This window comes from Urtica dioica, chromosome 7 (genome assembly GCF_054948205.1).
Source record: "Urtica dioica subsp. dioica isolate 48M chromosome 7, U.dioica_male_clone48M_v1_H2, whole genome shotgun sequence".
Classification (NCBI taxonomy): domain Eukaryota; kingdom Viridiplantae; phylum Streptophyta; class Magnoliopsida; order Rosales; family Urticaceae; genus Urtica; species Urtica dioica.
The window spans coordinates 12,374,557-12,400,636 of record NC_142762.1 but is presented as its reverse complement, the minus strand read 5'-3'; the positions used below and the strand labels follow the sequence as shown (position 1 = coordinate 12,400,636).

Sequence of the window (26,080 nt, the reverse complement as noted above, 5' to 3'; positions counted from 1 at the left end):
TAATAATAAATTAATATTAATTAATTTTATTGATCGTGAAATGGATTACAAGTGGGACAAAGTGGCGAACTCAATAAGACGAGCTCAAGACAAATATACGAATATGAAATATGGTTGATTGAGAGTTGGGATCGTAAATTAGTCGCGAATCGTCGTCTCCTCTTCTATTTAGAGGCGAGATGGAACCTTCAGGTCGAAGACACGTGCTCATCGATCCACACTCCTCGTCAGAGCTGAAGTCGTCTCAGATCCGATCTTCGCGGCGTGGTCTTCTCTTTGACTGACCGATTCTTCTGAACGAGAAGACGTGGTCGAACCGAAATCCCTCAACGAGCTGGAAAGTGTTATTGGACTTGGGCCGGTCTTCAAATGGATACTGGGCTTTGGTCGGGCCAAAGCCCATCCGAGATAATTATTTAAATAATTGAATTTTTATACCCCACAATTAGCCCCCAAATATTTTGAAAATACTTCGAATATTTTGAAAATATTTACCGCGGAAAATTCGAACCAACTCGAGTTAAAAGGGGCGAAATTAAATATTTAGGGCCACGTGGCACCATGCGAAAACGCGTCTTCTTCACTCGTGGCATATCTTGATTGCACCTCGTAGGTCGAAGTCGAAGAGTCCGAAAATCTGTTGATATCTTTACAGATATCAAGGAAATATCTTCGATTTGATTCGATTTATTTTCCATAATCATTAGATTTTTTTTCGGGATATTGGTTAATAATGAAATGTATAAATAAGCGCGCCGAAGAGTCGTTTCTTCTCATTTATATTATCCTCATCCGCGGTTAAAAGGTAATTCTTTCTTTTGAACCTTTCTCTTTATTTCGAGCTTGAGTTCTCTCTCTAAGTTCTTTAAGTCTGCTTAGATTTCAGATATTTTTACTCTCAGTTCGACTAGCGAACTTAAACGAGTTCATATATTTAAACACTTCGTCCGTAGAAACTCTGGAATTAGATGCCGTGTTCAGGACTTCGCCCATCGGGATCTCAACCCCTAGGAAATGAGGATATCCTTCTTCCTTCTACCGTGACCTCGGCCGACCTTAGGGGAATTCACAAAAAATACCAGATCCCCCCAGAAATAAAAATTCTTCTTCCCCCTCCTGGAGCCACTGCCGATACCGTTGTGGAGGGTTTCTGTTGTATATACGAAATTTGGTTGGAGAAATGCGGCCTGAGATTTCCTATTCACCCTCTCCTGTTCAACTTCGTTCAGACTCTAGGGTTAACCTTGCCCCAGATGTGTCCGAATTTTGTCAGGATGGTGATGGGTCTGATTGTAGTGGCCCATGAAGAAAAAGTCGAACTCACATTGATGGATTTAGTCCGTCTTTGTGTTGTTAAGGCGAATTCGAAACACGACCCGAATTGTTTTTATCTTTCGAGGGCTGCAGGCAAGGGAGTGATCTCGGGCCTGCCTTCGAAAGAAATTTTTTGGGGAAGACGATATTTTTACTTCGCCGTAAACGAGCATTCACTCGGGGATCGATCTCGTTCTTTCTCCTCGAAGTGGGCGAGCTCACCGAGTATGCACAAAAATTTAATTTATTCTATTTTTTCTACTTATGTTTTGTAGGTAGGTGAGATAAACTAACATTTCTCTGTTCTGTTTTTCAGAAAAAATCACGGCGCCATCTCAGGGAGCAGAGTTCGCTGAGAAGCTCTCGATATTGCAAGAGGGCGAAGTAGAGTGGTCGAACTTTACTTATTACAGGTTCATTTCGGCCAAGCTTTGACCTCACCCACCAGCTCTTTTAGAAGACTTTGAAGAAGGTTAGTTCGACAAATTCGATTTCGTCCTCTTTCTCACGGTCAATTATGTATGTGCCATTTTGATCAAGTTTTTATCATAATCATTATTCCTCGGATCATTTTTTTTGTAATTAGACGAGGGGATAATATGAATACCCCGATCAGTGCTCGCGAGGCGAGGAAACGAAAGAAGGGGGCGCTGCTTCGACTTCAACCCCAACCCCGGTTGTCCCTGTCAACGATCCCGAGGTCGAAGTGACCGGGGTTCGTTTGACGTCCGAGATCCCGGTCATTTCGGTGCCTTCTGACGAGGCACCTGAGACGACCGAGATTGCTCCGATGGACGTCTAGGAAGCCGAAGCCCCCGGGACCGAGGAAGATCGAGCCCCCGAAAGGGCCGAGGAAGATCGAGCCCCCGAAGAGGCCGAAGAAGATCGAGCCCCCGAAAGGGACGAGATCGTGTGGGGCGCCCAAGAAAAGAAAGATGCCGGCGAATCGGGTCCCTGAGGGCGGAGCCCCTAGAGAAAGGAAGAAGAAGAAAAAGAAAGATCCAGTCCACGACCTCGCTGGCATGGACGAAGAAGAGCCCGCCCCTGAGGCCCCCATGACCGTGGTGACTCGGACGGACAAGGGTAAGGCCGCAGCGGAAGGAAGCAGGTCTTCCTCGAAGTCGAAACCGGAGACCGAGCTGATTCAGCCCCGTCTGCATCCCGGAAGAAGAAGCATACCATCAATTTTCACTATGCGCAGGATCACATCCTGTGCGATGATATTTACTCTTCGGCAGGGTTTCTTCGTCAATTGACTTGTTCCGGCATGGGGCTTTCGAAGGTCCCTGAGCTCGCCGAGGCGGATTGGTACAGGATGATGGCTTCGGCCATAACCGGGGTGAGTCTTTTCATTTTTATTTTATATATAGCCGACCTGTTATACTTTGAGAAATATTTTTTTTATGGATCTTGTTGCGGTCGAACTAATGGGAGAGCTTAGTTAATTTCAGCTGTCCACCCAACTGAACCGAGGCGTTTTTCGCTACGAAAAGCGTCTTCATGATGCTAAGGTTGAGCATGAAAAGCTCGCCGAGGTACAAAAGGGGATGGAGTCTCTGCAAGCCGAGCTCCAGGGCATGAATGACAAGATCGCCACCCTTCAGGACGACCTTCTGGCTAAGGATGCCCTCTTGGAGTGGTCGAATGGTAAGATTGAACGCCTTCGCGGCAAAGTTCAATTCTTATCTGTCGATGTCGATGATAAGAAGGAGAAGATCAAGGGATGGGCGGCCCGTTCCAATGATTTCGAAAGAGAGAGCAAGAGGTTGGCGGTCGATCTGGCGGCTCGGGACAAAGAGCTGAAGGACGCTCTCGAGGAGCTCGCTCGATCGAAGAGGGTGGCGAAGGCGGAGCGGGATCGGGCTGTCCACGCGGCAAAGAAGGCGACTTCGCTTAAGTATCGAGAACAGATACTTAAGCATCGTGCGCAGAAGGAGAAGATGGATGAGACCGTCCTCATCCTAAAGAAACTCGAGCAATGCCGGGGGAACAAGGAGTTGATCTCAGAGGCCTTGAAGGGTGAGATCTCAGATTGGGCGGTCGAGATGAAGGATACTGAGAATGACATCGCCCAGTATGAGGCCAATTACGCGGCCATCGCCGTTCCTGAGGTCGAGGACATCCCGTTCACCCCCTATTCGGACCGATCTCCTGCCGACGCCTCCGCGACCGAAGTCGAGACCGCAGCCATCAATGAGCATGGTTCGATGCTCGATCGAACTGACGAGGTCCACAACTCCATCCCGGAGGGAAACAAAGAGATGGCGGCGTTCATGCCCACTCCCGAGCGTCGAGGCATCAAAGTCAAACGCCACGACCAAGCTTAAGCCTTCTCCAGCCGTCAGCAAGAATTCCACTTTGTTTTTCTTTAATTTCAGTGAAAATATTTATTTTATTTTTGGGGCCCGTGTGTTTTGGGGGAAGTTTTTATCGTTTTGATACAATTATAGGGGGCTTCGGTACCTCTATTTTATATCTGGATTATTTTTCTTATTATATTTTATGCAAGATAATTTTATTTTTTAGAATTTGCCAAGTCTTTTAGCTCGCCAAATTTTCTTTTACATGCTCAGATGTTTATTTTCTGTCTGTTATTCAGTCAGTTCGACCGATCCGAATATGTTTAAAATATTATTTAGTTCGTCCTCACAGTTCATAACTCGGAGTTGCAAAATCTGTTAAGTCTTTTAGATCGCCCGCACTCGGCCTAAAATGTTTCCCTTAAAGATTTCAGAGGATTCGTTAAGTCTTTTAGATTGTCAGAAATCTAAAAAGTTTCCCTTAGGCTGAGGTTCTGTATTGGTTCGTCGTTCAAAATCTGTCAAGTTGTTCTGATCATTGCCGGTCCGAAACGTTTCCCCTTAGATTTGAAGCCAAAGTCCGTAAATAAATTTGGTCAAGATTCTATTAAGTCTTTTAGATTGTCTTTGATCTAAAAAGTTTCCCTTAAGATTTTCGGATGAGGTCGACCTTTCGGGGTATGACCTCCGATTTGGATGACGCTGTGAGATGTCGGTTCTCGCTAGAGACGTCGTGAGGTGTTTGCATTGTTGGCCTAGTTCGAGGTCGGGGTTATCGGCCGAGATGCGAGCTCCGTAGCTCAAAAAGGTGGGGGACTGTGCCTTTGTAGAGAAAGGCTGCCTACGTACCCTTATGCAGGGATCAAGTCAGACGTAGTTCGATTCTTAATGGTTTTAACAGTAGTATTTTTTGAGGTTCGAGACGTTCCATGATCTTAAAACATGAGTTTCGTTGAGTGTTTCAAGTTCATAAACGCCGGGGTATGCTACTTTGGTGACCCTATAGGGGCCTTCCCATTTCGCCCCAAGTTTTCCGGCATTTGCCTCGGCAGTGTTTTGGAAGATTTTTCGGAGGACCAAGTCCCCTACGTCAAATCTTCTTGTGTTAACGTCTTTGTTGTAGAATCTGGCGATGAATTGCATATAACGGGATAACCGCGCTAGGGCTGAATCCCGCTTTTCCTCCACAAGATCTAAAGCATCACATAGTGCCTCATCATTTTTTGGCTCATCCTCAGGCGCGTGTATTACCCTAAGGGTTTGCACCTGGTGTTCGACAAGGATGACAGATTCGACTCCATGGACGAGGGAAAATGGAGTTTCCCCTGTCGGCCTTCGCGGACTGGTTCGGTACGCCCATAGCACACCTGGCAGCTCTTCTGCCCACCACCCTTTCTTAGCATCGAGCCTTTTCTTTATGGAGTCTACTATGGTCTTATTTGTTGCTTCCGCGTGCCCATTTCCTTGAGGATATCGTGGTGTTGACATCCTTACCTCAATGTTATTATGGAAACAAAAGTTATTGAATTTTTTCGATATGAACTATGACCCGTTGTCCGTTACGATCTCGTGGGGAGTTCCACGTCGACATATTACATTTTTCCAGATGAATGCTGTGACGTCGACATCCTTTTTCAAGACGAAGGCACCTGCTTCCACCCATTTTGAAAAATAATCTGTTAATATTAATAGAAATCTTAATCCGCCAGGGGCGACCGAAATTGGTCCCACGATGTCCATAGACCGTTTCATGAATGTGTATGGTGCCGAGATAGAGGACAACTCTTCCGCGGGTCTTTTTATGTCAAGAGCATGGCGTTTTCATTGATCGCAGCGGCGCGAGTGCGCCTCGCAATCTGCCAACATGGTCGACCAAAAGTAGCCTTGCCTCTTTATTTTGATGGCAAGCGCTCGCCCGCCCGCGTGACTTCCGCATTCTCCTCCATGCACGTCTTCCAGGATTCGATTGGATTCCTCCATCCCGACGCACTTGAGGTAGGGTCCTGCGAAGCTTCTCTTAAATAGGTTTCCATCTATGATGCAAAACCTCGCGCTTCTCAGCATAAGTTTGCGTTTCGCCATCTTATCGGATGAGACCGTACCAGTCGTGATGTAATGCAATATTTCATCTCTCCAATCCCCCCTACTATTGTTATGACCGCGGTTATGGTCATGGCAATGGAAGGTTGTTTGATTGTTTCGACTGGAATGATCCTTTTGAGGTTCGGATCCGAGGTAGATGCCAAGGCAGCCAATGCGTCGACCGAAGTATTCTCGCCTCGAGGAATCCTTGTCAGGGAGAATTCTTCGAAATGTTTCGTAAGATCTTTTACGACTTTCAGGTAAGCTTCTATTCGCTCATCCCTAGTCTCGTATTCTTCGGAATATTGGTTTGCTACGAGTTGAGAATCGCAGAAAGCTTTAACTTTCTTTGATCCGACAGCAGTAGCTAATCTAAGTCCGGCGATTAGTGCTTCGTATTCGGCTTTGTTGTTTGATGCAATGAAGTCGAGCCTGAATGATTGTTCTATAGTCTCACCATGAGGGGACGTCAGGTATATTCCCACTCCTGCCCCTTGCTTTGACGATGCCCTGTCTACTTTAAGTGTCTAGGTGCCTTCGACTTCATTCACAGTGGGGCTTTCCCTTTGGAGTTCGATGATGAAGTCCGCCAAAACTTGCGATTTTGCGGATGTCTTCACTCGGTACTCAATATCGTATTCGATCAGCTCAACGGCCCACTTAGTTAATCTTCCCGATTGATTGGGGCTGTGTAGGAAACTTCTGAGCGGATGCGATGTCATTACTATTATGGTGTGAGATTGGAAGTATGGGCGAAGTTTTCGCGCGGCGGAAATGACGGCCAAGGCAAACTTTTCCATAACAGGATATCGAGTTTCAGCATCGACTAACGACTTGCTTGTATATAAGATTAGTCATTGGTCCCCTTGTTCTTCTCTAACGAGTACTCCACTAACGGCCGCTTGAGATATTGCGACGTCCAGGTAGAGTGGCTCCCCCACAACGGGTTTTGCCAAGATTGTGGGTGTCGATAGATACTCTTTCAATCTTGTGAACGTCTCTTCGCACTTGTCATCCCATTCGAGCTTCTTGTTTCCTTTAAGGAGCTGGTAGAAAGGAAGACATTTATCTGTAGACCGAGAGATGAAGCGGTTGAGGGCAGCGATGCGTCCCGTCAACCTTTGAACTTCACGCCTATTACGGGGTGAAGGCATTTCTCGCAAGGCGTGCAGCTGATCCGGGTTAGCTTCAATTCCTCGTTGGGTAACTAAATACCCAAGGAACTTACCGGATGAGACTCCGAACGAACATTTGGTGGGATTGAGTTTCATTTGATACTTATTCAATACGTCGAAACATTCCTCCAAATGCCCTATATGGTCGTTCTCCCTTATGGATTTTACGAGCATGTCGTCGATATACACTTCCATCATTTTCCCTATCTTTTCTTTGAACATTTCGTTGACTAACCTTTTATAGGTGGCGCCAACGTGTTTTAGACCAAAGGGCATGACCTTGTAGCAATACGTGCCTCGGTCCTCTGGATGCATCAAGATTTGGTTATATCCTGAGAATGCATCCATGAACGACAAGATTTTATGTCCCGTGGTTGCTTCGACTAGCTGGTCGATATGAGGCAGCGGGAAGCTGTTTTTGGGGCATGCTTTATTTAGATCAGTGAAATCAACAAATACCCGCCATTTTTCCATTTTTTTCTTAACGACGATAGTGTTTGCCAGCCAATCCGGAAATTTTTTACTTCGCGGATTGAATCTGCACTAAGAAGTCTTTTGACTTCGTCGTTGACAACCCGTGCCCTGTCGGGACCGAGCTTTCGTCTTTTCTGTTTTACAGGTTTAAAACTGTGATCGACGTTAAGTTGGTGAGACGTAACGTCGATGCTTATTCCTGGCATATCTTCGGTTGACTAGGCGAAGGTGGACTTGTTTCGTTTTAAGAAACATATCGACTCTCGCCTAATACCTCCTTTAAGCTTAGTTCTGATTCCGACACACTTGGAAGGATCAGAGCCATCGAGCTGTACCTGGGCTGTTATCTCGGTACTTGGCGCATCAAGGGAGTCGGGTTCTTCTAGCGTAGAGACGCTTTTGGCCGACTCCACGTTTATTAATTGCTATTGTTCTTCTTTAACTGCTTTAGCGCAATGCTTGTGGCTAGTGAGATAGCAACTGCGGGAGGTCGCCTGATTGCCTCGAATTTCTTTTATCCCATCAGGCGTAGGGAAGCGAATACATTGATGAATGGTTGAAGGCACATCCCTCATCCTATGTATCCACGGTCTTCCCAAGATAGTATTCTAAGGGGAGAAACAGTCTAGTACTTGAAATTCTACTATTTTGTTGATTTCATGTGTTTTTACGGGCAACCTGATCGTTCCTAAAGATGGAGTAGTGGACCCATTGAAACCTGTCAGTTGGGTTTGTTCTCTTTCAATCTCGTCTTCGCTGATTCCCATCCTGGCCAGGGTATCTTTGAAGATAAGATCTACGGAGCTGCCTCCATCAATTAGAACTCTCACGACTTCATAGTTAGACACGCCAATTGTGATTACGAGTGCGTCGTCGTGCGGATCGGTTGTCCCTACGGCTTCTTTTTCCTAGAACGTGATTTGAACATCTTGTTCTAGTTTGATTCTGGTGGTCTGCTTACTTAATTTACGTTGATGTGCTTTGATTGAGTTAATCGTTCCGTTGCAAAACTTTGAGCCACCCATTATGAAGTCAACCCTGTGTTTTGCGACGGTCGGCGGGGAATTTGGTTCCCCTTCCTCATCGGGTCTTGCTCTCTTAGGGGAGGGGTTGCCCCTTCCTCTGTTGTTGTTGTTAAAGACCTTATTCTTTGGCGGGGGTCCTAGATCAACGCCCTTTAGCTCCCCTTTTGCATATTTTTCTGCTAGAGCCTTACGCATGGTTTCACAATTAACCGTGTTACCGGTCGTTTTCGGAACACCGGAAATTCAAAAACAATTCGATGCCGGCCGGGCTTTGCCGGCCGGAAGCCTAACGGGCCCCGGCCCACCAGGCCCAAACGCCCCGATGCGCCCACGGCCTGGCACGGCCAGTGCGCGCACACCTACGCCCCCGGCCCAATGGGCCTCGGCGCGCCCTATCGCGCCTGGCTCACGTGCACTCCGCGCCCCGTCCTCCCGGCCCACGCACGCGCTCCCGCGCACCCCGGCCTCCCGGTCTGCGCGCACCTCGGCACCCCGGCCGAGCGCCCCTGCTGCCTCAGCCGGGTGTCCCTGCCACCTCAGTCGAGCGCCTTCGCCAGCTCGGCCACCTCGGCCGAGCGCATTCGCCAGCTCGGCCACTTCGGCCGAGCGTCTTCGTCAGCTCGGCCACCACGGCCGAGCGTCTTTGCCACCTCGGCCGAGCGTTCTTGCCACCTCGGCCGGGCACGCCGCGCCCGGCCAAGTCCCGCGCCCGTCCAGGCGACATGTCCCACGCGCTCTGCGCCCTCTTAGGCGTGAGGCCTCGCGCGCCTCGCTCCCGGCCACCCGGTGGGCCTCAAGGGGCCGGCCCAAGGCCTCCCCTCAAACACTATAAATACCCCCCCCCCCCCCTAGGGGAGAAAGAACAGACAGCAACACGCCACGACACGCTGATTCAGCCTAGGGAAATCGATACATTTCGAAAACAATACTTCCCTCCTCTGAAGAATTCTCTCGTGCTCTTGTGACATTCCAAGAACACGCACTCCTCCTCCCTCGGTTCAGAAAGTCAAGGACCCCCCCTCCACGAGAGGGAGCGCGCTCCTCTTCTGCGACCCGAGCCTCTGCAGTACATACTGCCCTCCTGCTTCTTGGCCCTTGAGCTAGAACTCCAAGCTACGAGCACGCGACCCCTCTAAAGCCTTCACTAGAAGCTACGAGCCGGGTCCTGCCCTAAAGCCTTGGATTCACAAAGCCTCCGAGCCCAAGATAGCCTCCCCACACAAATTGAACTATGTTCTGACCTGATCCCTACTAAAGGGTACGTAGGCAGCCAACCTTTGGCACAGTCACACCCCCCAAAACACACCTCAGGGTTTGGAGGGTGCAGCTCGGTCTACGAGCTCCCGTTTTTGGCCCGGGCGCGATCACTTGGTCCGGCCTTGGATCAAACCGCCTGAGGTATTTAATCGTTGTTCATTTTCGTGCGACAGCATTTTGGCGCTAGAAGGAGGGGACTTCCTGACTTACACAGCCTGAAATCCCTTCTCCAGTTCGACCCCTTTCTTCTCGACTCGAGAAAGACATGAGTGGTCAACCACCCGTTCGTTCTGAGGGCGTGAACAACCCCGAAAACGCAACCGCGGTGAAGAAATACTTCCTGCGCTCCCGAGCGCAAGCCGATGAGGAGTCTCTCAACGACGAGAGCCCCACTCCCTCGCCCCCTCCTCTTCAGGATAGTCGGGACGACCGCATCCTTGAGATGGAGGAGAAAATCCGCCAGCTGAAGATAGCCAATGCAAGGTACCACCGCCAACTAGCGGGCAAGGCTCCTGCACACGGCGCCCCCCACGGGGAATCTGAGGACCTCATGGACGAGGGGCATGATTATGACCCCGACTATGAAGGCTTGGAAATTTCGGCGGACGTCGAGACTTCTCTCACCAAGGACGGGGAACTCCCTGTTGAGATCGAAACCGGCCCGTCGAAAACAAAAGCAATACCGGTCTCCTCTCAAGAAGAGACCTCCCGACGTTCAGCCCATGACCGACTCGGTCAAAGAGGCAATGTCAGGGAAGGTACAACGACTCGGCGAGTAAGGCGCGTGGCTCGAAGCTCGCACCCCCATACCGCCGGGCCGGATCTTAGAGATCGACTTACCGCCCAACGGAACAACCGTGGCGAAGACCTCAGAGAGAGGTTGAGCGCTCGTAAGGGTCACAACCCTACGGCCCCGATCAATGGGGACCCTCACACGGCTCAAGGGTCGAACGAAAGGTGACAGGTGACTCCTCCTGAACAAGGAGCGACCCCCAACACTGGCCTCGACGTCGTCACCATGATTCACAACCTCCGTAACGAGGTGCGTGACCTGCGTGAAGGCGGCTTGGCCGGTGATACATACGGGGTCGTGGAAGAACATTCCTCTCCCTTCATCGCCCAAATCCTTGCTGAGGTGTGCACGGGAAACTTCAAACTCCCAAATCTCCCTCCATACAATGGGAAATCTGATCCCACGTATCACATCCAACATTACGAGACTTGGATGACGATGCAGGGCGTCTCACCTGGGGCTCTATGCCAAGCTTTTAGTCTTACCCTCACCGGACCCGGTTTCGAGTGGTTTAAGAATCTAAGACCAGGGAGCGTCCAATCGTTCAAAGACCTGAATGACATGTTCCTGGCACGATTTGCTACATCCATGGTCCAAAAGAAGACCAAGATGTACTTATGGTCAATCAGGCAAGAGAATAACGAGTCCTTGAGACAGTATCTCACCCGATTCACCACAGAATCGAACAAGGTCGACCGCTTTGACGACAGTGACGCGATTACAGCCATCATCGAGGGCTTGCGCACTGGAGACTTCCTAAAGTCCGTCGTCGGCAGAGTCCCTTCTACGATGGCCGAGTTAATGAACCGAGCCAAAACCTTTATGGGGGTAGAAGATTACCTCAACGGCCGCAGGAGCAGCAACCAAAGCTCCCGCCGTCAGGACGAGTCCGGCAACGAGCCTGGCAATCCCCGTAAGAGGATAAACAAGGGAGGTCAAGCTTCCGATAGCCGACCCCCTACGTCTCAAAAGCCGCGTCTCGCGAGCAATTTCAGAGACTACTCGGGTTACACTCCCTTGAACGCCCCGGTAGAGCAAATCTACGCTGTGGCGCGTGACAAGTTCGTCGCTCCGGCTCCAATAAGAGGCAACCCCGCGTCTCGCGACCGGTCCCGCTATTGCGAGTTCCACCAGGATTACGGTCACACGACCGCTCAGTGCTTCCATCTTAGGAAACAAATTGAGACGTTAATCCAGAAGGGAGAACTCAAAGAGTTTGTCCTTCGCTTGGTAGGAGCGGCAGCCCCCACTGACAACAGGCCACAACCTGATAAAGGTGGAGGGACCAACCCAAACACTGACCGCACAGCGGTCACAGCTACGACTGATGCGCAACTCCACGTCGTCACCACCATACTAGGTGGCTTGCAAGACGGGGACTCGGCCCGGCAAAGGAAAAAGCTCCTCAGAGCTGCCTCCCATGAAGGCCTTGCCGAGCAGGTTAACCTCACCTACGAGGAACCTCCGTCCGTACCTTACGAGACGATACAATTCACCAATGAAGAGGCCAAGCGAGTTGTGCACCTGTACAATGACGCTATAGTCCTTAAGGCCCAGGTGGCCAACAATTTGGTAAAAAGAGTTCTTATTGATAACGGCAGCGCGGCCGATATAATCTTTAAGACCACCCTCGAGCGCATGAAGCTTCGGGGGGCTCCGCCCTGTCCCGACTCAAAACCCCTATGTTTGGGTTCACGGGAGAAAAGGTCATGACTGAAGGAATCATTGATTTACCAGTCACCTTCGGAACTGCCGGAGGCATCGAAGTCGTTCACATGGTCCCCTTTCTTGTGGTCGACCAGGAGTCGCCCTACAATGTTATCATTGGGCGACCCACGTTGAACAGACTAAGGGCTATCACGTCCACTTATCACCTGCTAGTAAAATTCCCCACCGAAGAGGGAATTGGCGTCATGGCCGGTGATCAGACCCAGGCGAGGATATGCTACGTCCAAGGCGTGGACGGCAAGCCCGCTAAAAAAAGGGTTAACACGAACTACCAACTGGAAGACGACTACCCGTGTGATAAAAAAGACGCACGGCAACTCGGTGAATTAGACCCCCGCGACGATATCGAGAGGTTGAAAGTGGACACCCCCGATGATCTCACTTCAATCGTTCTCGACGAAGCTAAACCTGACCAGGTAGTGAAGATCGGTGCACAACTCCCTCTCGCCATCAAAACTCAACTCGCGTCCTTCCTTCGGGAGTTTAAGGATGTCTTTGCATGGACACATGCAGACATACCCGGCATAGACCCCGATGTGATTGTGCACCGATTGAATGACGATAAAACCATCGCGGAAAAGGTACAAGCTAGACGTGCGTTCAACCCCGAACGGTACCTAGCGATAAACGAGGAAGTCGAAAAACTTATTTCCGCTGGTTTCATCCGAGAAGCCAAGTACCCAAAGTGGGTGGCCAATGTGGTCATGGTCAAAAAGCCCAACGGAAAGTGGCGTATTTGCATAGATTACAAAGATCTTAACAAAGCCTGCCCGAAAGATTGCTTTCCACTCCCACGCATCGAACAGATGGTCGACGCCACGGCGGGACATGAACTCCTGAGTTTCATGGACGCCTACTCGGGCTATAACCAGATACGAATGCACGAGCCCGATCAGATCAAGACAACCTTTGTCACTGATCGCGGCCTCTACTGCTACAAGGTCATGCCTTTCGGCCTTAAGAATGCAGGAGCTACTTACCAACGTTTGGTAAACCGGATCTTTGCCGACCTAATCGGCAAGACCATGGAAGTATACATGGACGACATGCTTGTTAAAAGCCTGTTGGCTACCAACCACGTAGATAACCTGAGGGAGATGTTCTTAATCCTCCGCCGGTACAAAATGAAGCTCAACCCCAACAAATGTGTATTCGGGGTCGAGTCCGGGATGTTCCTAGGCTACATAGTTAGCCGTCGAGGTATCGAAGCGAACCCCGAGAAAATCAAGGCACTCCTTGACATGAAGTCCCCGCGACGTGTCAAGGAAGTCCAAAGTCTGACCGGTCGGATTGCCGCCCTAGCGCGTTTTGTGGCCATAGCAACCGACAAGTGTCAACCGTTCTTCAAAGCAATTAAGAAGACGGACGGCTTTGAATGGACGGACGAGTGCGAAAAGGCCTTCCAAGAAATGAAGGCCTACTTCGGGAAACCCCCGTTCCTCTCCAAGCCGAAAGAAGGAGAGACGCTTTACATCTACCTCGCCGTCTCCGAACGAGCTGTGAGCGCTGTGCTGATCCGTGAAGAAGATAGGGCTCAATGGCCCATCGAAACACGTTATACAGAGATAGAGAAGCTCTCTCTTGCTCTCCTCGTAGCCGTCAAAAAGCTACGCCCATACTTCTAGGCTCACCGAATCGTTGTCCGGACCGGACACCCAATCGGTAAGGCTCTTCAAAAGGGAACATCGACTCGCATGGCGATCTGGTCCCAAGAATTGAGCGAGTACGGGATTGAGTTTCATCCGCGGCCGGCAATAAAGGCTCAAGCCTTAGCTGATTTCGTGGCAGAATTCTCCTACACTCCCGACATGGGAAGAGCAGAAGACGGCTCGACCGACGACTTGTCGGCTCGAAAGAGAAAGGTCGACCCTACGGGTCCCATCTGGGAACTACACGTAGACGGGGCATCTAATGCCCAAGGAGCAGGCGCCGGCGTGATTCTGACAAACCACGACCGGGAAAAGTTACGCTACGCCCTCCACTACGGATTCCAGGCCTCCAACAACGAGGCCGAGTACGAAGCCCTCATCGTAGGGCTAGAGCTCGCTCAGAAGCTCGACGTACAGAATTTACAAATACACTGTGACTCGCAGTTAATCGTAAATCAGGTTAAAGGCGACTACGTTGCCAAAGAACCTAACATGATCGCCTACTTGGCAAAGGCAAATGCCAAGCTAGATGCCTTCTCCTGGTTCGAGATCGTCCAGATCCCGCGAGAAGAGAACTCCGAGGCCGACGACTTAGCTCGCCTCGGATCCGATATCGCCGAAGACGGGTTGGGAACCATCCCAATCGAGTCTCTCTCGTGACCATCCGTCTCACGTGACGAGGTGGGAACGATTGAGAGCGCCGATCATCCCACTTGGATGACCCCGCTCACGGACTTCTTGCGAAGAGGGGTACTTCCCGAAGACCGCAAAGAAGCCGAAAGGCTAAAAGCCCTCGCATCCAAATACGTGTTGATAGGCGAAGCCTTATACAAGCGCGGGTATTCAACCCTACTGCTCCGATGTCTCAACAGCGTCGAGTCGACCAACCACGAAGGCCTCTGCGGAAACCACGCCGCTGGAAGGTCCCTCGCGCTCAAAGCGCTTCGACAAGGCTATTTCTGGCCAACGATGAAAAAAGACGCCAACGACTGGGCGAGAAAGTGCAACAAGTGTCAACGTTTCTCCAACATTCCACGACAGCCGCCATCTCCCCTAAGTAGCATCGTTGTTCCACGCCCCTTCGCAAAATGGGGCGTAGACATTATCGGCAAGCTTCCCAAAGACCCGAGACAATACGAATACGCCATCGTCGCTATCGACTACTTCACCAAGTGGGTCGAAGCCGAGCCTCTGGCCAGGATCACCGAGGCCAACACTACGAACTTCATCTGGAAGTCCATAATATGCCGCCACGGCATCCCCGCGTCAATCGTGACCGATAACGGCGCACAGTTCGACAACGCGAGGGTTAGAGAGATCTGCGCCCAACTAGGGATGAGCAAGAAATTCTCATCCCCGCGAAATCCACAGGCTAATGGCCAAGTGGAAGCCGTCAACAAGACGATTAAGAGCAACCTCAAGAAAAAGCTCGAAGCCAAAAAAGGTGCCTGGGCTGTAGAACTGCCTTTCATCCAATGGGCCTATCGAACGACCGTTCGAAACGCCACCGGAGAGACCCCCTTCTCCCTAGCTTTTGGGGTTGAAGCGGTGGTCCCCGTGGAAGTAGAAGTCCCCACCTATCGGGTTAACACTTTCGACGAAAAAGAAAATGAGGAAGCCAGCGCCTCGAACTGGATCTAATCAACGAGAAAAGATCCGAGGCTCTCACCAGACTCGCTGCACAAAAACGAAAGGTCGAGAGATACTACAACGCCAAAGTCAAAAGGCGGATCTTCGCCGTCGGCAGCCTTGTACTCAGACGCGTGTTCCAGAACACCTAAGTGCAAGCCGCCGGAGTCCTAGGCCCAAATTGGAAAGGACCGTATAGAGTCTGACAAGTCATACACGACGGGACCTACTACATCGAGCACACAGACGGAACTCCAATCCGGCACCCGTGGAACGCCGAACACTTGAGGCAGTACCACCAGTGATCAAGTTGTTGGAATCGATCTAGGGTTTAAGAAAATAATTAACGCTTCGGTAAGCGGCGGAATTTTAAAAATTTTCTTTTACAAGTAAAAACGGTTTTTTACTAACCTAGACAAAAGAGCAAGTACATGTAATTAAAAACTATTATAAGCTAAGAAGTTTACTAACCTTTCTTGAAGCTTGATCTTTGAGAAGCTCTTAGAAAGTTGCAACGCTCGTCTCCCCTCGCAGCACGTCTCTCTTTCTTTCCTCGGCACCTCGAGCAACCACGAAAGTTTCTATCACTAAATCACTCGAGAGAAAAGGAATTAGTGTGTGGGCACTTTTAAACACTACGACTTAAGAACGAGTCTTGAAGTCGCAGAGCTAAACTCTAGGTCAAATGATGACCTAGGTGCCAAGACAAAAATCGAAAATAAACTAGAGAGAGAGAGAGAGGAGTTTGGCCAAAGTTCTAGAGAGAGAGTCTCTCAAATCTCTTAAACTTGGATGATTGAAATGTGAGGAAATGAGGCTCCTATTTATAGGAGAGGTCTCACCTTCAATAAGGTAGTTTCCTCTTCTATAGAATATCACATATTCATGAGCCAATTTCCTCTTTTCCCTCTTGAGACACTCGGCCAAACAAGGGCTTCTAGAAGCCTTGATTTGTTTCCAATTTTGTTCATGGCTTGCCTTTTTCTCAACTTGGCCGATTCCCTTATGCATCCTTATGCAAATTTGTTTCCTCTTTTTTATTTTGGCAAGTATCTAAATACATTTATGCACAAAATAAACTCTCCTATTTCTCTATAGGGTAGGCGCCCAACATGTCTCTAGAAGGAGCTTCTAGAAGCTTCTTCATTTATTCATGAGAACATGAAAAAAGCCCATTAAGAATTTTCAATAAAACTCTTATGAAATGAAATTAATTCACGAGGTCCAATGATCAAGTCATGGCCGAGTGACATTAAGTCATCAAATGAACTTGTCAAAAAAATTTATTGACATTCATTTCATCCTTTGTCTCAAAAGACAAAAATACCCTTTTGACTATTTTCGTTCTCGTTTTGACTTAGCTTCCAGTTTAATTATTCCTATCGATGTGATTCGTGACAGTGACCTCATGGACCCAAATGAACAAAGCTTGAGCTAAACACTTGGGCTCAAAAGTTCACAAACCTTTTCCAAGTTTAGCTTAATGGCAACTGACTCCACTAAAGAGCTGACACTGAAAATCTCTCGGTTCAAATGAATTTATTTTCTACTCAAGAATTCAACCTAATTATGATGAGCGGATCCACTGAATATTATCTATGTTTACCCTTCATGAATGTCATCAGCTAGTCTGGATTTACTAAATTACCATTTTACCCTTCTAGCTGTTATTTCCTCAACCCCTTTGTCGCTTGTGAATAAGTTAGAAACAATGTATTGACGAGGAGCTAACAAGTCACATTGTTTCATCCAAAAGAGTCAGGACTCAATTTGGACACTGGCCAGTTCATTTATTCACACTCCAAGGAACAAAGCATGAGGTGACATACATTGCATTTCAGCAATCTTGTACATGAATTCCATATCTATGAGAACTTCACAAAGTTACTCATGACATTCTCACAACTTAGTACTTCACCAATAGGCCCTGTTCGGAATCACATAGTGAGTCCGAACTCTGACTTTCTCAAATGAGAATACTAAGGTGTGAAATGGCATGTCTCATTTCAGGATTAAGGTAAGCATGATGCAATTCATACATAGTGACTTCGAGACATAAGAGGTTAAATGGTTTGTTCTTATCTTGTCTCTAGAAGTGCACTGGTCAATTCAGTACCTTCGGAAGATACCTAGAAGAACAATAGAGTCTCCAACTCTCAATGCCTCATAACCAGACATCATAGATTCTTCTAACATTCATACTGAGGTCAATAGTCCTTTGACCCTTAGATTGCGAATATATCGTTTTAAGCAAACTACGAAGAGTTTGTTCATGCAAATCTACATTTGTCTCTTCGTAAGTTGTTTAGTTTGTTTATGGACTAAAGACTAATGTTTTATCATAAAGCTTCAGACAAGGAAGATTGAATGAACGTTTCAACTTTTTATTAATGAATAAGCAATTACAAGCAAGAGTCTTCGTAAGACTATATGACATCAAATGTACATAAATACACACTACAACTCTTCTTGTGGGCACCATTGACAACAAACTCCCACTTGACTCAAAGAAGATGTGTGTAGTCATTCATGCCTAATCCCTCTCGATGTTGGTCGAAGACCTTGTTCGCTAGGGCCTTGGTGAATGGATCTGCCAGAGATCTATTTCACCTCTACGTCTCCGCGCTGCGCGATCTCTCGAATCAAATGGTATTTCCTCTCAATATGTTTAGAGCGTTTATGGCTTCGAGGTTACTTCGAGTTAGCGACAGCCCCACTATTATCACAATAAAGGGTCATGGGCTCGTCGACGTTTGGAACAACTTCCAAATACTTAAGGAATTTTTTAAGCCATACAGCCTCTTTGGATGCTTCACAAGCAGCCACATATTCTGCTTCCATTGTGGAGTCAGCAATGCAAGATTGCTTAATACTTCTCCACACAACAGCTCCACCATTAAGGATGAACACAGATCCTGAAGTGGATCTCCTGGAATCCTTATCCGCTTGAAAATCGGAGTCGGTATATCCCGTCATAGTCAGGTCAGTACCTGAGTATGTAAGCATCAAGTTCCTAGTTCTTCGAAGATACTTAAGAACATGCTTAACATAAATCCAGTGCTCGGGTCCATGGTTCGATTGGAAACGGCTAACTACGCCAACGGCGAAACATATATCAGGTCTAGTGCAAAGCATAACATACATGAGGCTTCCTACGGCAGAGGCGTAAGGAATTTTCCTCATGTCTTCAATCTCTTGTGCAGTCTTGGGAGACTGGTCCTTAGAGAGTGAAACTCTATGCCTAAAGGGTGTTTGGCCCTTCTTGGAGTCTTGCATCGAGAAGCAATCCATTATCTTATCAATATAAGATGCTTGAGAGAGCGACAGGGTCCGGTTTTTCCTATCTCGAAAGATTTGGATCCCCAAAATGTACGCGGCTTCTCCTAGATCCTTCATATCGAATTGCTTTGCCAGCCAGACCTTAACCTCAGATAACTTACCCACGTCATTACCAATGAGTAATATATCATCGACATATAGTACCAGAAACACAACTTTACCTTCGTGTATTAACTTGTAAACACAAGGCTCATCTATTGACTGTTCAAAGCCAAAGCCCTTTACAGTTTCATCGAATCTAATATTCCATGACCTAGATGCTTGCTTTAATCCATAAATGGACTTAAGCAACTCACAAACCTTGGTATCTTGACCTTCTTCCACGAAACCGTCTGGTTGAGCCATGTAAATGCGCTTGTCAAGATTGCCATTCAGAAAGGCTGTCTTGACATCCATTTGCCAGATCTCATAGTCGAGAGCTGCAGCTATGGATAGGAGTATGCGGATGGATTTAAGCATCGCGACTGTCGAGAAGGTTTCTTCATAGTCAATCCCTTCTTGTCGGGTATAACCCTTCGCCACAAGTCGTGATTTGAACGTCTCGACGTTCCCATCAGGACCCCTTTTCTTCTTGTATATCCACTTACACCCTACGGGTTTAATCCCTTCAGGAAGGTCTACAAGTTTCCAGACATTGTTGACATACATCGAGTGCATTTCAACTTTCATGGCGTCAAGCCAAAGGTTTGATTCAGAACAAGGCATCGCTTGGCTATAGGAAACATGATCATCCATGTCAGAGACGGCTACAAGAGAGTCTCCATAAGACATGTACCTATCAGGCTTTTGAGTAGCCCTCCCACTACGTCTAAGTACTACTTGACGAGATTCTGATGAGTTAGGTTGTGTTTCAGTTGGGGTAAGAACAGTTCTTACAGATGAGGTAGAAGCTTCCTCACCCAACTTTTCTTCAAGCACAATTTTACTTCTAGGTTTCGCATATTTCATAAAGTCCTCCTCAAGGAAACGAGCATTCGTGCTAACGAAAGTCTTATCGTCCTCGGGACTATAGAAGATGAAACCTTTGGTTTCCTTTGGATATCCCACAAACAGGCACAATTCTGACCTACTAGCCAACTTGCTAGTCTTTTGCCTTAGCACATGTGCAGGGCAACCCCAAATTCGGATGTGGCCCAAACTTACTTTACGGCCAGTCCATCTTTCATAAGGAGTACAAGGAACCGTTTTAGACGGAACTTGGTTCAGAATGTAAGCGGCTGTTTCGAGGGCATATCCCCAAAAGGAAGGAGGGAGTGATGAGTAACTCATCATTGATCTAACCATCTCCATTAGAGTTCGATTCCTTATCTCTGACACTCCGTTTTGTTGAGGTGTGCCAGGTGCGGTAAGCTGAGAAGCGATACCTTCTTCTTTAAGAAAGTCATTGAACTCTCCAGACATATACTCACCACCTCGATCAGATCGAAGGGTTTTGATCACTTTGTCAGTTTGCTTTTCCACTAAAGCCCTAAAGACCTTAAATACGTTAAAGGTCTCGGATTTGTGTTTGAGCAAATAGACAAAACCATATCGTGAGTAATCATCGGTGAAGGTAACGAAGTATTCGTATCCTCCACGTGCCTGTTGGCTGAGCGGACCACATACATCAGAATGTACTAGCTCCAGCAACTCAGTGGCTCTTCGACCCTTATCGGAGAAAGGTCGCTTAGTCATTTTTCCTTCTATGCAGGATTCACAACTAGGTAGTGAACATATTGCAGAGGCTTAGAGTGGACCATCCCTCACAAGTCTCTTACTCCTATCTAGACTGATATGACCAAGTCTTAAGTGCCAAAGGTATGTTGATTTTGTTAGATCGGAGGATTCAGAAAGTTTGATCCTCTTTGGCTCCCTAATTAGATCATTATCTATTTCGGTGTCTAAAAGAGAAGGTTGAGTGGGATAGATGTAAAAAAGAGCATTCTTCATACATGCATTAGTGACAAAAGAATTATCAGGAAACGAAATACGAATTCCATTCTTAATGAACTTTAAACAATAATCTTGCTCAAGAAGACGAGCAACAGATATTAAGTTCTTCCCAAAGGTAGGAACAAAATAAACATTATTCAAGTTTAAAGTGCGGTCTTCAAAAGACAGCGTCACGGATCCTACAACCTTCGCAGACACCAGGCTCCCATCACCCCATTTGAAACAGAACTCGCCTTCCTCTATGCTTTTGGTTTTCTTGAAACCATTCAAGGAACAACAAATATGGTTAGTAGCAGCGGAGTCAAGAATCCACGTTGATACATTATCAGCTACTAAGCATGCTTCGGTAACTAGTACAATACTATGTTCCTTTGCTTTGAGATAGGCGGTACAGTTCTTTTTATCGGCTTTGTAAGGTCTCTTCTTAGTTCCAGAGGCGGAGGCTTTGTGCTCAGTAGCACGTGCCTCTCCTTGATTCCTCTTTCTCTTACTGAGACCTACAGCAGTGTCAAGTTCCTTCATAAGCTTGGTAACAGTGTACTCTAGCTTGTTTATGGAGTAGTTCATCTTGGAGGAATCAAGAGACGCGGGGAGAGTTTCTAAGATCATATCTATGACACTTGTTGTCGGCCCGTCTAGGGCCGACGAGGACAAAGGCATTTCCTCGACCCTCGTGGCCGGTACGAGGTCTTGAACGGCGAGGCCCAGACCCAACCAGGGGCCGGCCCAAACCAAGGGCCAAGTCAAATGCCCATGCAGCCGGCCCAAGGTTTGCCTCGGCTATTGGCCGGCCCAAGGCTTGCCTCGGCCAATGGCCGGCCCAAGGCTTGCCTCGGCCATTGGCCGGCCCTGAGGCTTGCCTCGGCCAATGGCCGGCCCAAGGTTTGCCTCGGCCATTGGTCGGCCCAAGGCTTGCCTCGGCCAATGGCCGGCCCAAGGCTTGCCTCGGCCATTGGCCGGCTCTAAGGCTTACTTCGGCCAATGGCCGGCCCAAGGCTTGCCTCGGCCATTGGCCGGCTCAAGGCTTGCCTCGGCCATTGGCCGGCCCTAAGGCTTGCCTCGGCCAATGGCCGGCCCAAGGCTTGCCTCGGCCATTGGCCGGCCCTAAGGCTTGCCTCGGCCATTGGCCGGCCCAAGGCTTGCCTCGGCCAATGGCCGGCTCTAGAGCATTGCCTCGGCCAATGGCCGGCTCTAGAGCCTTGCCTCGGCCATTGGCCGGCTCTAGAGCCTTGCCTCGGCCATTGGCCGGCTCTAGAGCCTTGCCTCGGCCAATGGCCGGCTCTAGAGCCTTCCCTCGGCCATTGGCCGGCTCTAGAGTCTTGCCTCGGCCAATGGCCGGCTCTAGAGCCTTCCCTCGGCCAATCGCCGGCTCTAGAGCCTTCCCTCGGCCATTGGCCGACCCAAACTTGTTCACTCGGCCATGGGGTCTTCAAACCACCACTTGGCTGCCTATAAATACAGGGGCCGCTCCCCTAGTCCAGGTAATCCGAATTTGAGTACAGAAACGCTGTCGAACTCGCACCTCGCTCGTTTCTCCCAAGTCTCGGCCTCTAAACACTAAACCCTCTACAAACCACCTCAATCCTACTAATGTTGAGCGTCGGAGAGGTAAACAGAGGCAACCCCTCTGTTTCCCCTTTGTAGTTCACACCTTTTCTGCTTGCTTTTCAGGTGCCTGGACGAGACAGATATCACCTACGGCTAAGGGACGGCTTGGGATACCAAGCCCGACACGCTCGAGTCGAGACGAGACCACTTGGTCCGGCCTTGGGTCTGACCGTCTGCGACTCCTAAATCGTTGTCTGAAAAACTGCGACAACATTTTGGCGCTAGAAGGAGGGGATCTCTCAACCTTGACGACGCATTCCCTCTACTAGTTTTCTCCCTTTGTTCTCACGACTCTCGAGAGATGAGTCACATTCCCACCACCTCCGCGAGTACCCGAGCGACAAGCTCGAGGTACGGTCTTCGACGCCTCGCACATCGTCTTGAAGGGCAACCTCGCGATAGCGAGAGCCAGCCCCAAGACCCGATGAATGACCCCGAGGCCGAGCTCCGAGAGGACACGGCCCGGCGGCTTGCGGAGCTCCTTGACCGCCCCGGCGTCGACGGTACGCTCATAGCCGACCTCCTCGGCTATAACATTGAAGATAGGTCCGCCCAAGACGACTCCGACCCCGAATATGTGGGGGAGTCGAGGACCAATGAGGCAACGCCCAGCCTTGCCCCTTCACGGCCCGAGAGGTCTAACAATGCTTTGGCCGGGCCGTCGCACCTAGCGCGGCAGCAGGCACGGTCACATTCCTGGGGACTCGCCCCCTCGGTTTCAAGAGGCGGCCGGACACGGCCCCTCGCCGAGGAGAGAGCGACTCTGGTAGATGATGGGGCCGATAGCCGAAGCGCCCGACGGACGGTTCGACCAAGGGCGACCTCGCCTCGCCCCGCGCCAAGCGTTGACCTTAGAGAGCGCTTGACGGCGCAGAGAAACTCCCGAGGGGAGGATCTCCGCCAAAGGCTAAACTCTCGGAGGGACGCGCTCCCCGCCGCAACTCTCGGCCGGCCTCAGGCCAATGTCGTGGACCAAGCGTCCAACGAACGCCAACCAGTGACTCCCGTGGCCCCGACGGTCGGCCCCGCTAACGGGCTTGACATGGTCACGATGATTCAGAGCCTTCAAAATCAAATCATCGAAATGAGGGAGTCAGGGAGGCAAAGGCCTACGGAGGGATCGAGGAATCATACTCTCCCTTCGCCGCACAAGTCCTCGCGCAACCATGCGTGGGAAATTTCAAGTTACCGTCCATTCCCCCCTAAGATGGACGTACGGATCCCCACTTCCACGTCCAACACTATGAGACGTGGATGACGATGCAAGGGCAGACGGACGCCACCCTCTGCCAGGCCTTCAGCCTGACCCTCGCAGGGTCGGGATTTGAGTGGTTCCGAAGTTTGAGGCCGGGAAGCATCCCGTCTTTCCGGGCCTTACGAGAGGCGTTCCTTGCCCGATTCGCCACCCTCGTGGCGCAAAAGAAACCAAAGACCCACCTCCTCTCTATCCGACAAGGAAGAGACGAGACGCTGAGACAATACCTCGCTCGCTTCACTGAGGAATCTCACAAGGTCGAAGGGTTCGACGACAGAGACGCCATCACGGCGATCACCGAGGGAGTCCGCACGAGCGACTTCCTCAAGTCTATTGTTGGCCAAGTCCCGCGAGACATGGCGGAGCTAATGACGAGGGCCCGCACACATATGGGAATCGAGGACTATCTCGATGGCCGAGATGGCCGAAATTCAGGAGGACAAGGCAGTCGCCACCGCGACGAACAGGACGAAGATCGTCCCGACTCTCAGAGGAAGAGGAGCAAGGGAGGCCGGGCCCCTAACGGTCGCCCCCTCTTCGGTCCAAGATCGTCGCACGTTTATAGCTTCCGAGCGTTATCAACGTACACCCCACTGAACACTCCGCAAGAGCGGATCCTAGCTCTGCACCGCGACAAGCTAGGAAGTCCGGCTCCTCTTGCGAAGGATCCCGCGAAGAGGGATCGAAACAAGTTCTGTGAGCACCACCAGCATCACGGGCATCTAACGTCCGAGTGCTATTATCTCAGGCGTCAGATCGATGCCCTGATTCAAGACGGGAAATTAAAAGAGTATGTCCTGAGAACGGTCGGGGCGGCCGCGGTGCACGAAGGCCGTCCACGGCAAGGAAGGAAGGGTCCAGGGACGGTGACTGTCACGGACCAAGCAGCGATTGAAGAACCGGAGAGCTCACAGCTGTATGTCGTGGGCTCGATCATGGGCGGCCCGGAGTTTGGGGACTCGTCCACGCAAAGGAAGAAGTACGTGCGCGAGGTTTCTCGAGGAAAAATTGCGCACTACATCAACCATACATACGAGGCTCCCCCTCCGACCCCGTTCGAGTCCATGTTCTTCACCGGCCAAGAGGCGACACGAGTTCTCCACCCGCACAATGACGCAATAGTCGTCTCGGCCCCGGTCGCTAACAATCTCGTCCGAAGAATCCTGATTGATAATGGAAGCTCGGCCGACATCATCTTCAAATCAGCGTTGGACAGGATGAAGCTGACCGGACTGAAACCGACCCCAACCTCGACCCCACTCTTCGGCTTCTCCGGGGAGAGGGTCATGACGGAGGGCACTATCAACCTCCCGGTCACCTTCGGGACGCCGGGGGGGCTCGAGGTCACCCGCATCTTGTCCTTCCTGGTAGTGAACCAGCCCTCAGCGTTCAACATCATCATCGGCCGCCCGACTCTCAACCGATTGAAGGCTATAACGTCAACCTATCACCTGATGATGAAGTTCCCGACTGAAAAGGGGATTGCCATCATGTTGGGAGACCAGTCGATGGCGAGGATGTGCTACATCCAAGGCGTGGACGGGAAAGGGAAGGAAAAGGTGGTGAACGCCATCCTCTAGCTCGGTCAAGCTGCAGAAGCTGGCACTGCAGCGGAAGCTCGTCCCCGTTTCTCATCATGTCATTTTATTTCCGGTTTTAAGACAATCTCAAATTTCAATAAGGCCAATGGCCCAGGGATGTAATTTTTGACTATTTCTGCATGGTAATTATATTACATTTCACCTCGAAGTCTTTATCTTGTTGCATTATAATTTCTAGTCTCCTCTACGAGCACACGAGAAACTCGGGGGGCTAATGGGAAACAATGCTCAACGAAACTAGAGCTCGCTCGCTCAACAAAAAAAAAACAACTAAAAAAAAAAACAAAAGTACAATAAAGTCGTGCTAATCGATCACGCCTTCATTGGTGGGTCGAGAAAATAAGACACGCGCAACAAAGTCGTGCTAATCTATCACGCCTTCATTGGTGGGTCGAGAAAATAAGACACGCACAATAAAGTCGTGCTAATCGATCACGCCTTCATTGGTGGGTCGAGAAAATAAGACACGCGCAATAAAGTCGTGCTAATCGATCACGCCTTCATTGGTGGGTCGAGAAAATAAGACACACACAATAAAGTCGTGCTAATCGATCACGCCTTCATTGGTGGGTCGAGAAAATAAGACACGCGCAATAAAGTCGTGCTAATCGATCACGCCTTCATTGGTGGGTCGAGAAAATAAGACACGCGCAATAAAGTCGTGCTAATCGATCACGCCTTCATTGGTGGGTCGAGAAAATAAGACACGCGCAATAAAGTCGTGCTAATCGATCACGCCTTCATTGGTGGGTCGAGAAAATAAGACGCGCGCAATAAAGTCGTGCTAATCGATCACGCCTTCATTGGTAAGTCGAGAAAATAAGACACGCACAATAAAGTCGTGCTAATCGATCACGCCTTCATTGGTGGGTCGAGAAAATAAGACACGCGCAATAAAGTCGTGCTAATCGATCACGAC

General features: G+C 49.5%; 2 protein-coding genes across 2 annotated transcripts in view; both read right to left on the bottom strand.

Moving 5' to 3' along the window:
- Positions 1 to 4,508: 4,508 nt before the first annotated feature.
- Positions 4,509 to 5,102, bottom strand: LOC149390240 (uncharacterized). Its single transcript, XM_089619721.1, has one exon. It carries the CDS (start codon positions 5,100 to 5,102, stop codon positions 4,509 to 4,511), a length of 594 nt encoding a protein of 197 aa, XP_089475847.1.
- Positions 5,103 to 6,550: 1,448 nt separating this feature from the next.
- Positions 6,551 to 26,080, bottom strand: part of LOC149390239 (uncharacterized) — a 62,466-nt gene continuing 42,936 nt past the window's right edge. Inside the window, exons 2-5 of the mRNA XM_089619719.1 lie at positions 8,383 to 8,556; positions 8,064 to 8,253; positions 6,994 to 7,203; positions 6,551 to 6,903 (exon numbers count right to left, since the gene is read on the bottom strand). Of these exons, the coding sequence (XP_089475845.1) occupies positions 6,551 to 6,903; positions 6,994 to 7,203; positions 8,064 to 8,253; positions 8,383 to 8,556 (927 nt within the window). The remainder of the gene's footprint in view (positions 6,904 to 6,993; positions 7,204 to 8,063; positions 8,254 to 8,382; positions 8,557 to 26,080) is intronic.

Bases quoted from the DNA above. Each gene is read 5' to 3' on its own strand.
- LOC149390240 (XM_089619721.1), bottom strand. From the start codon at position 5,102: ATGTCAACACCACGATATCCTCAAGGAAATGGGCACGCGGAAGCAACA.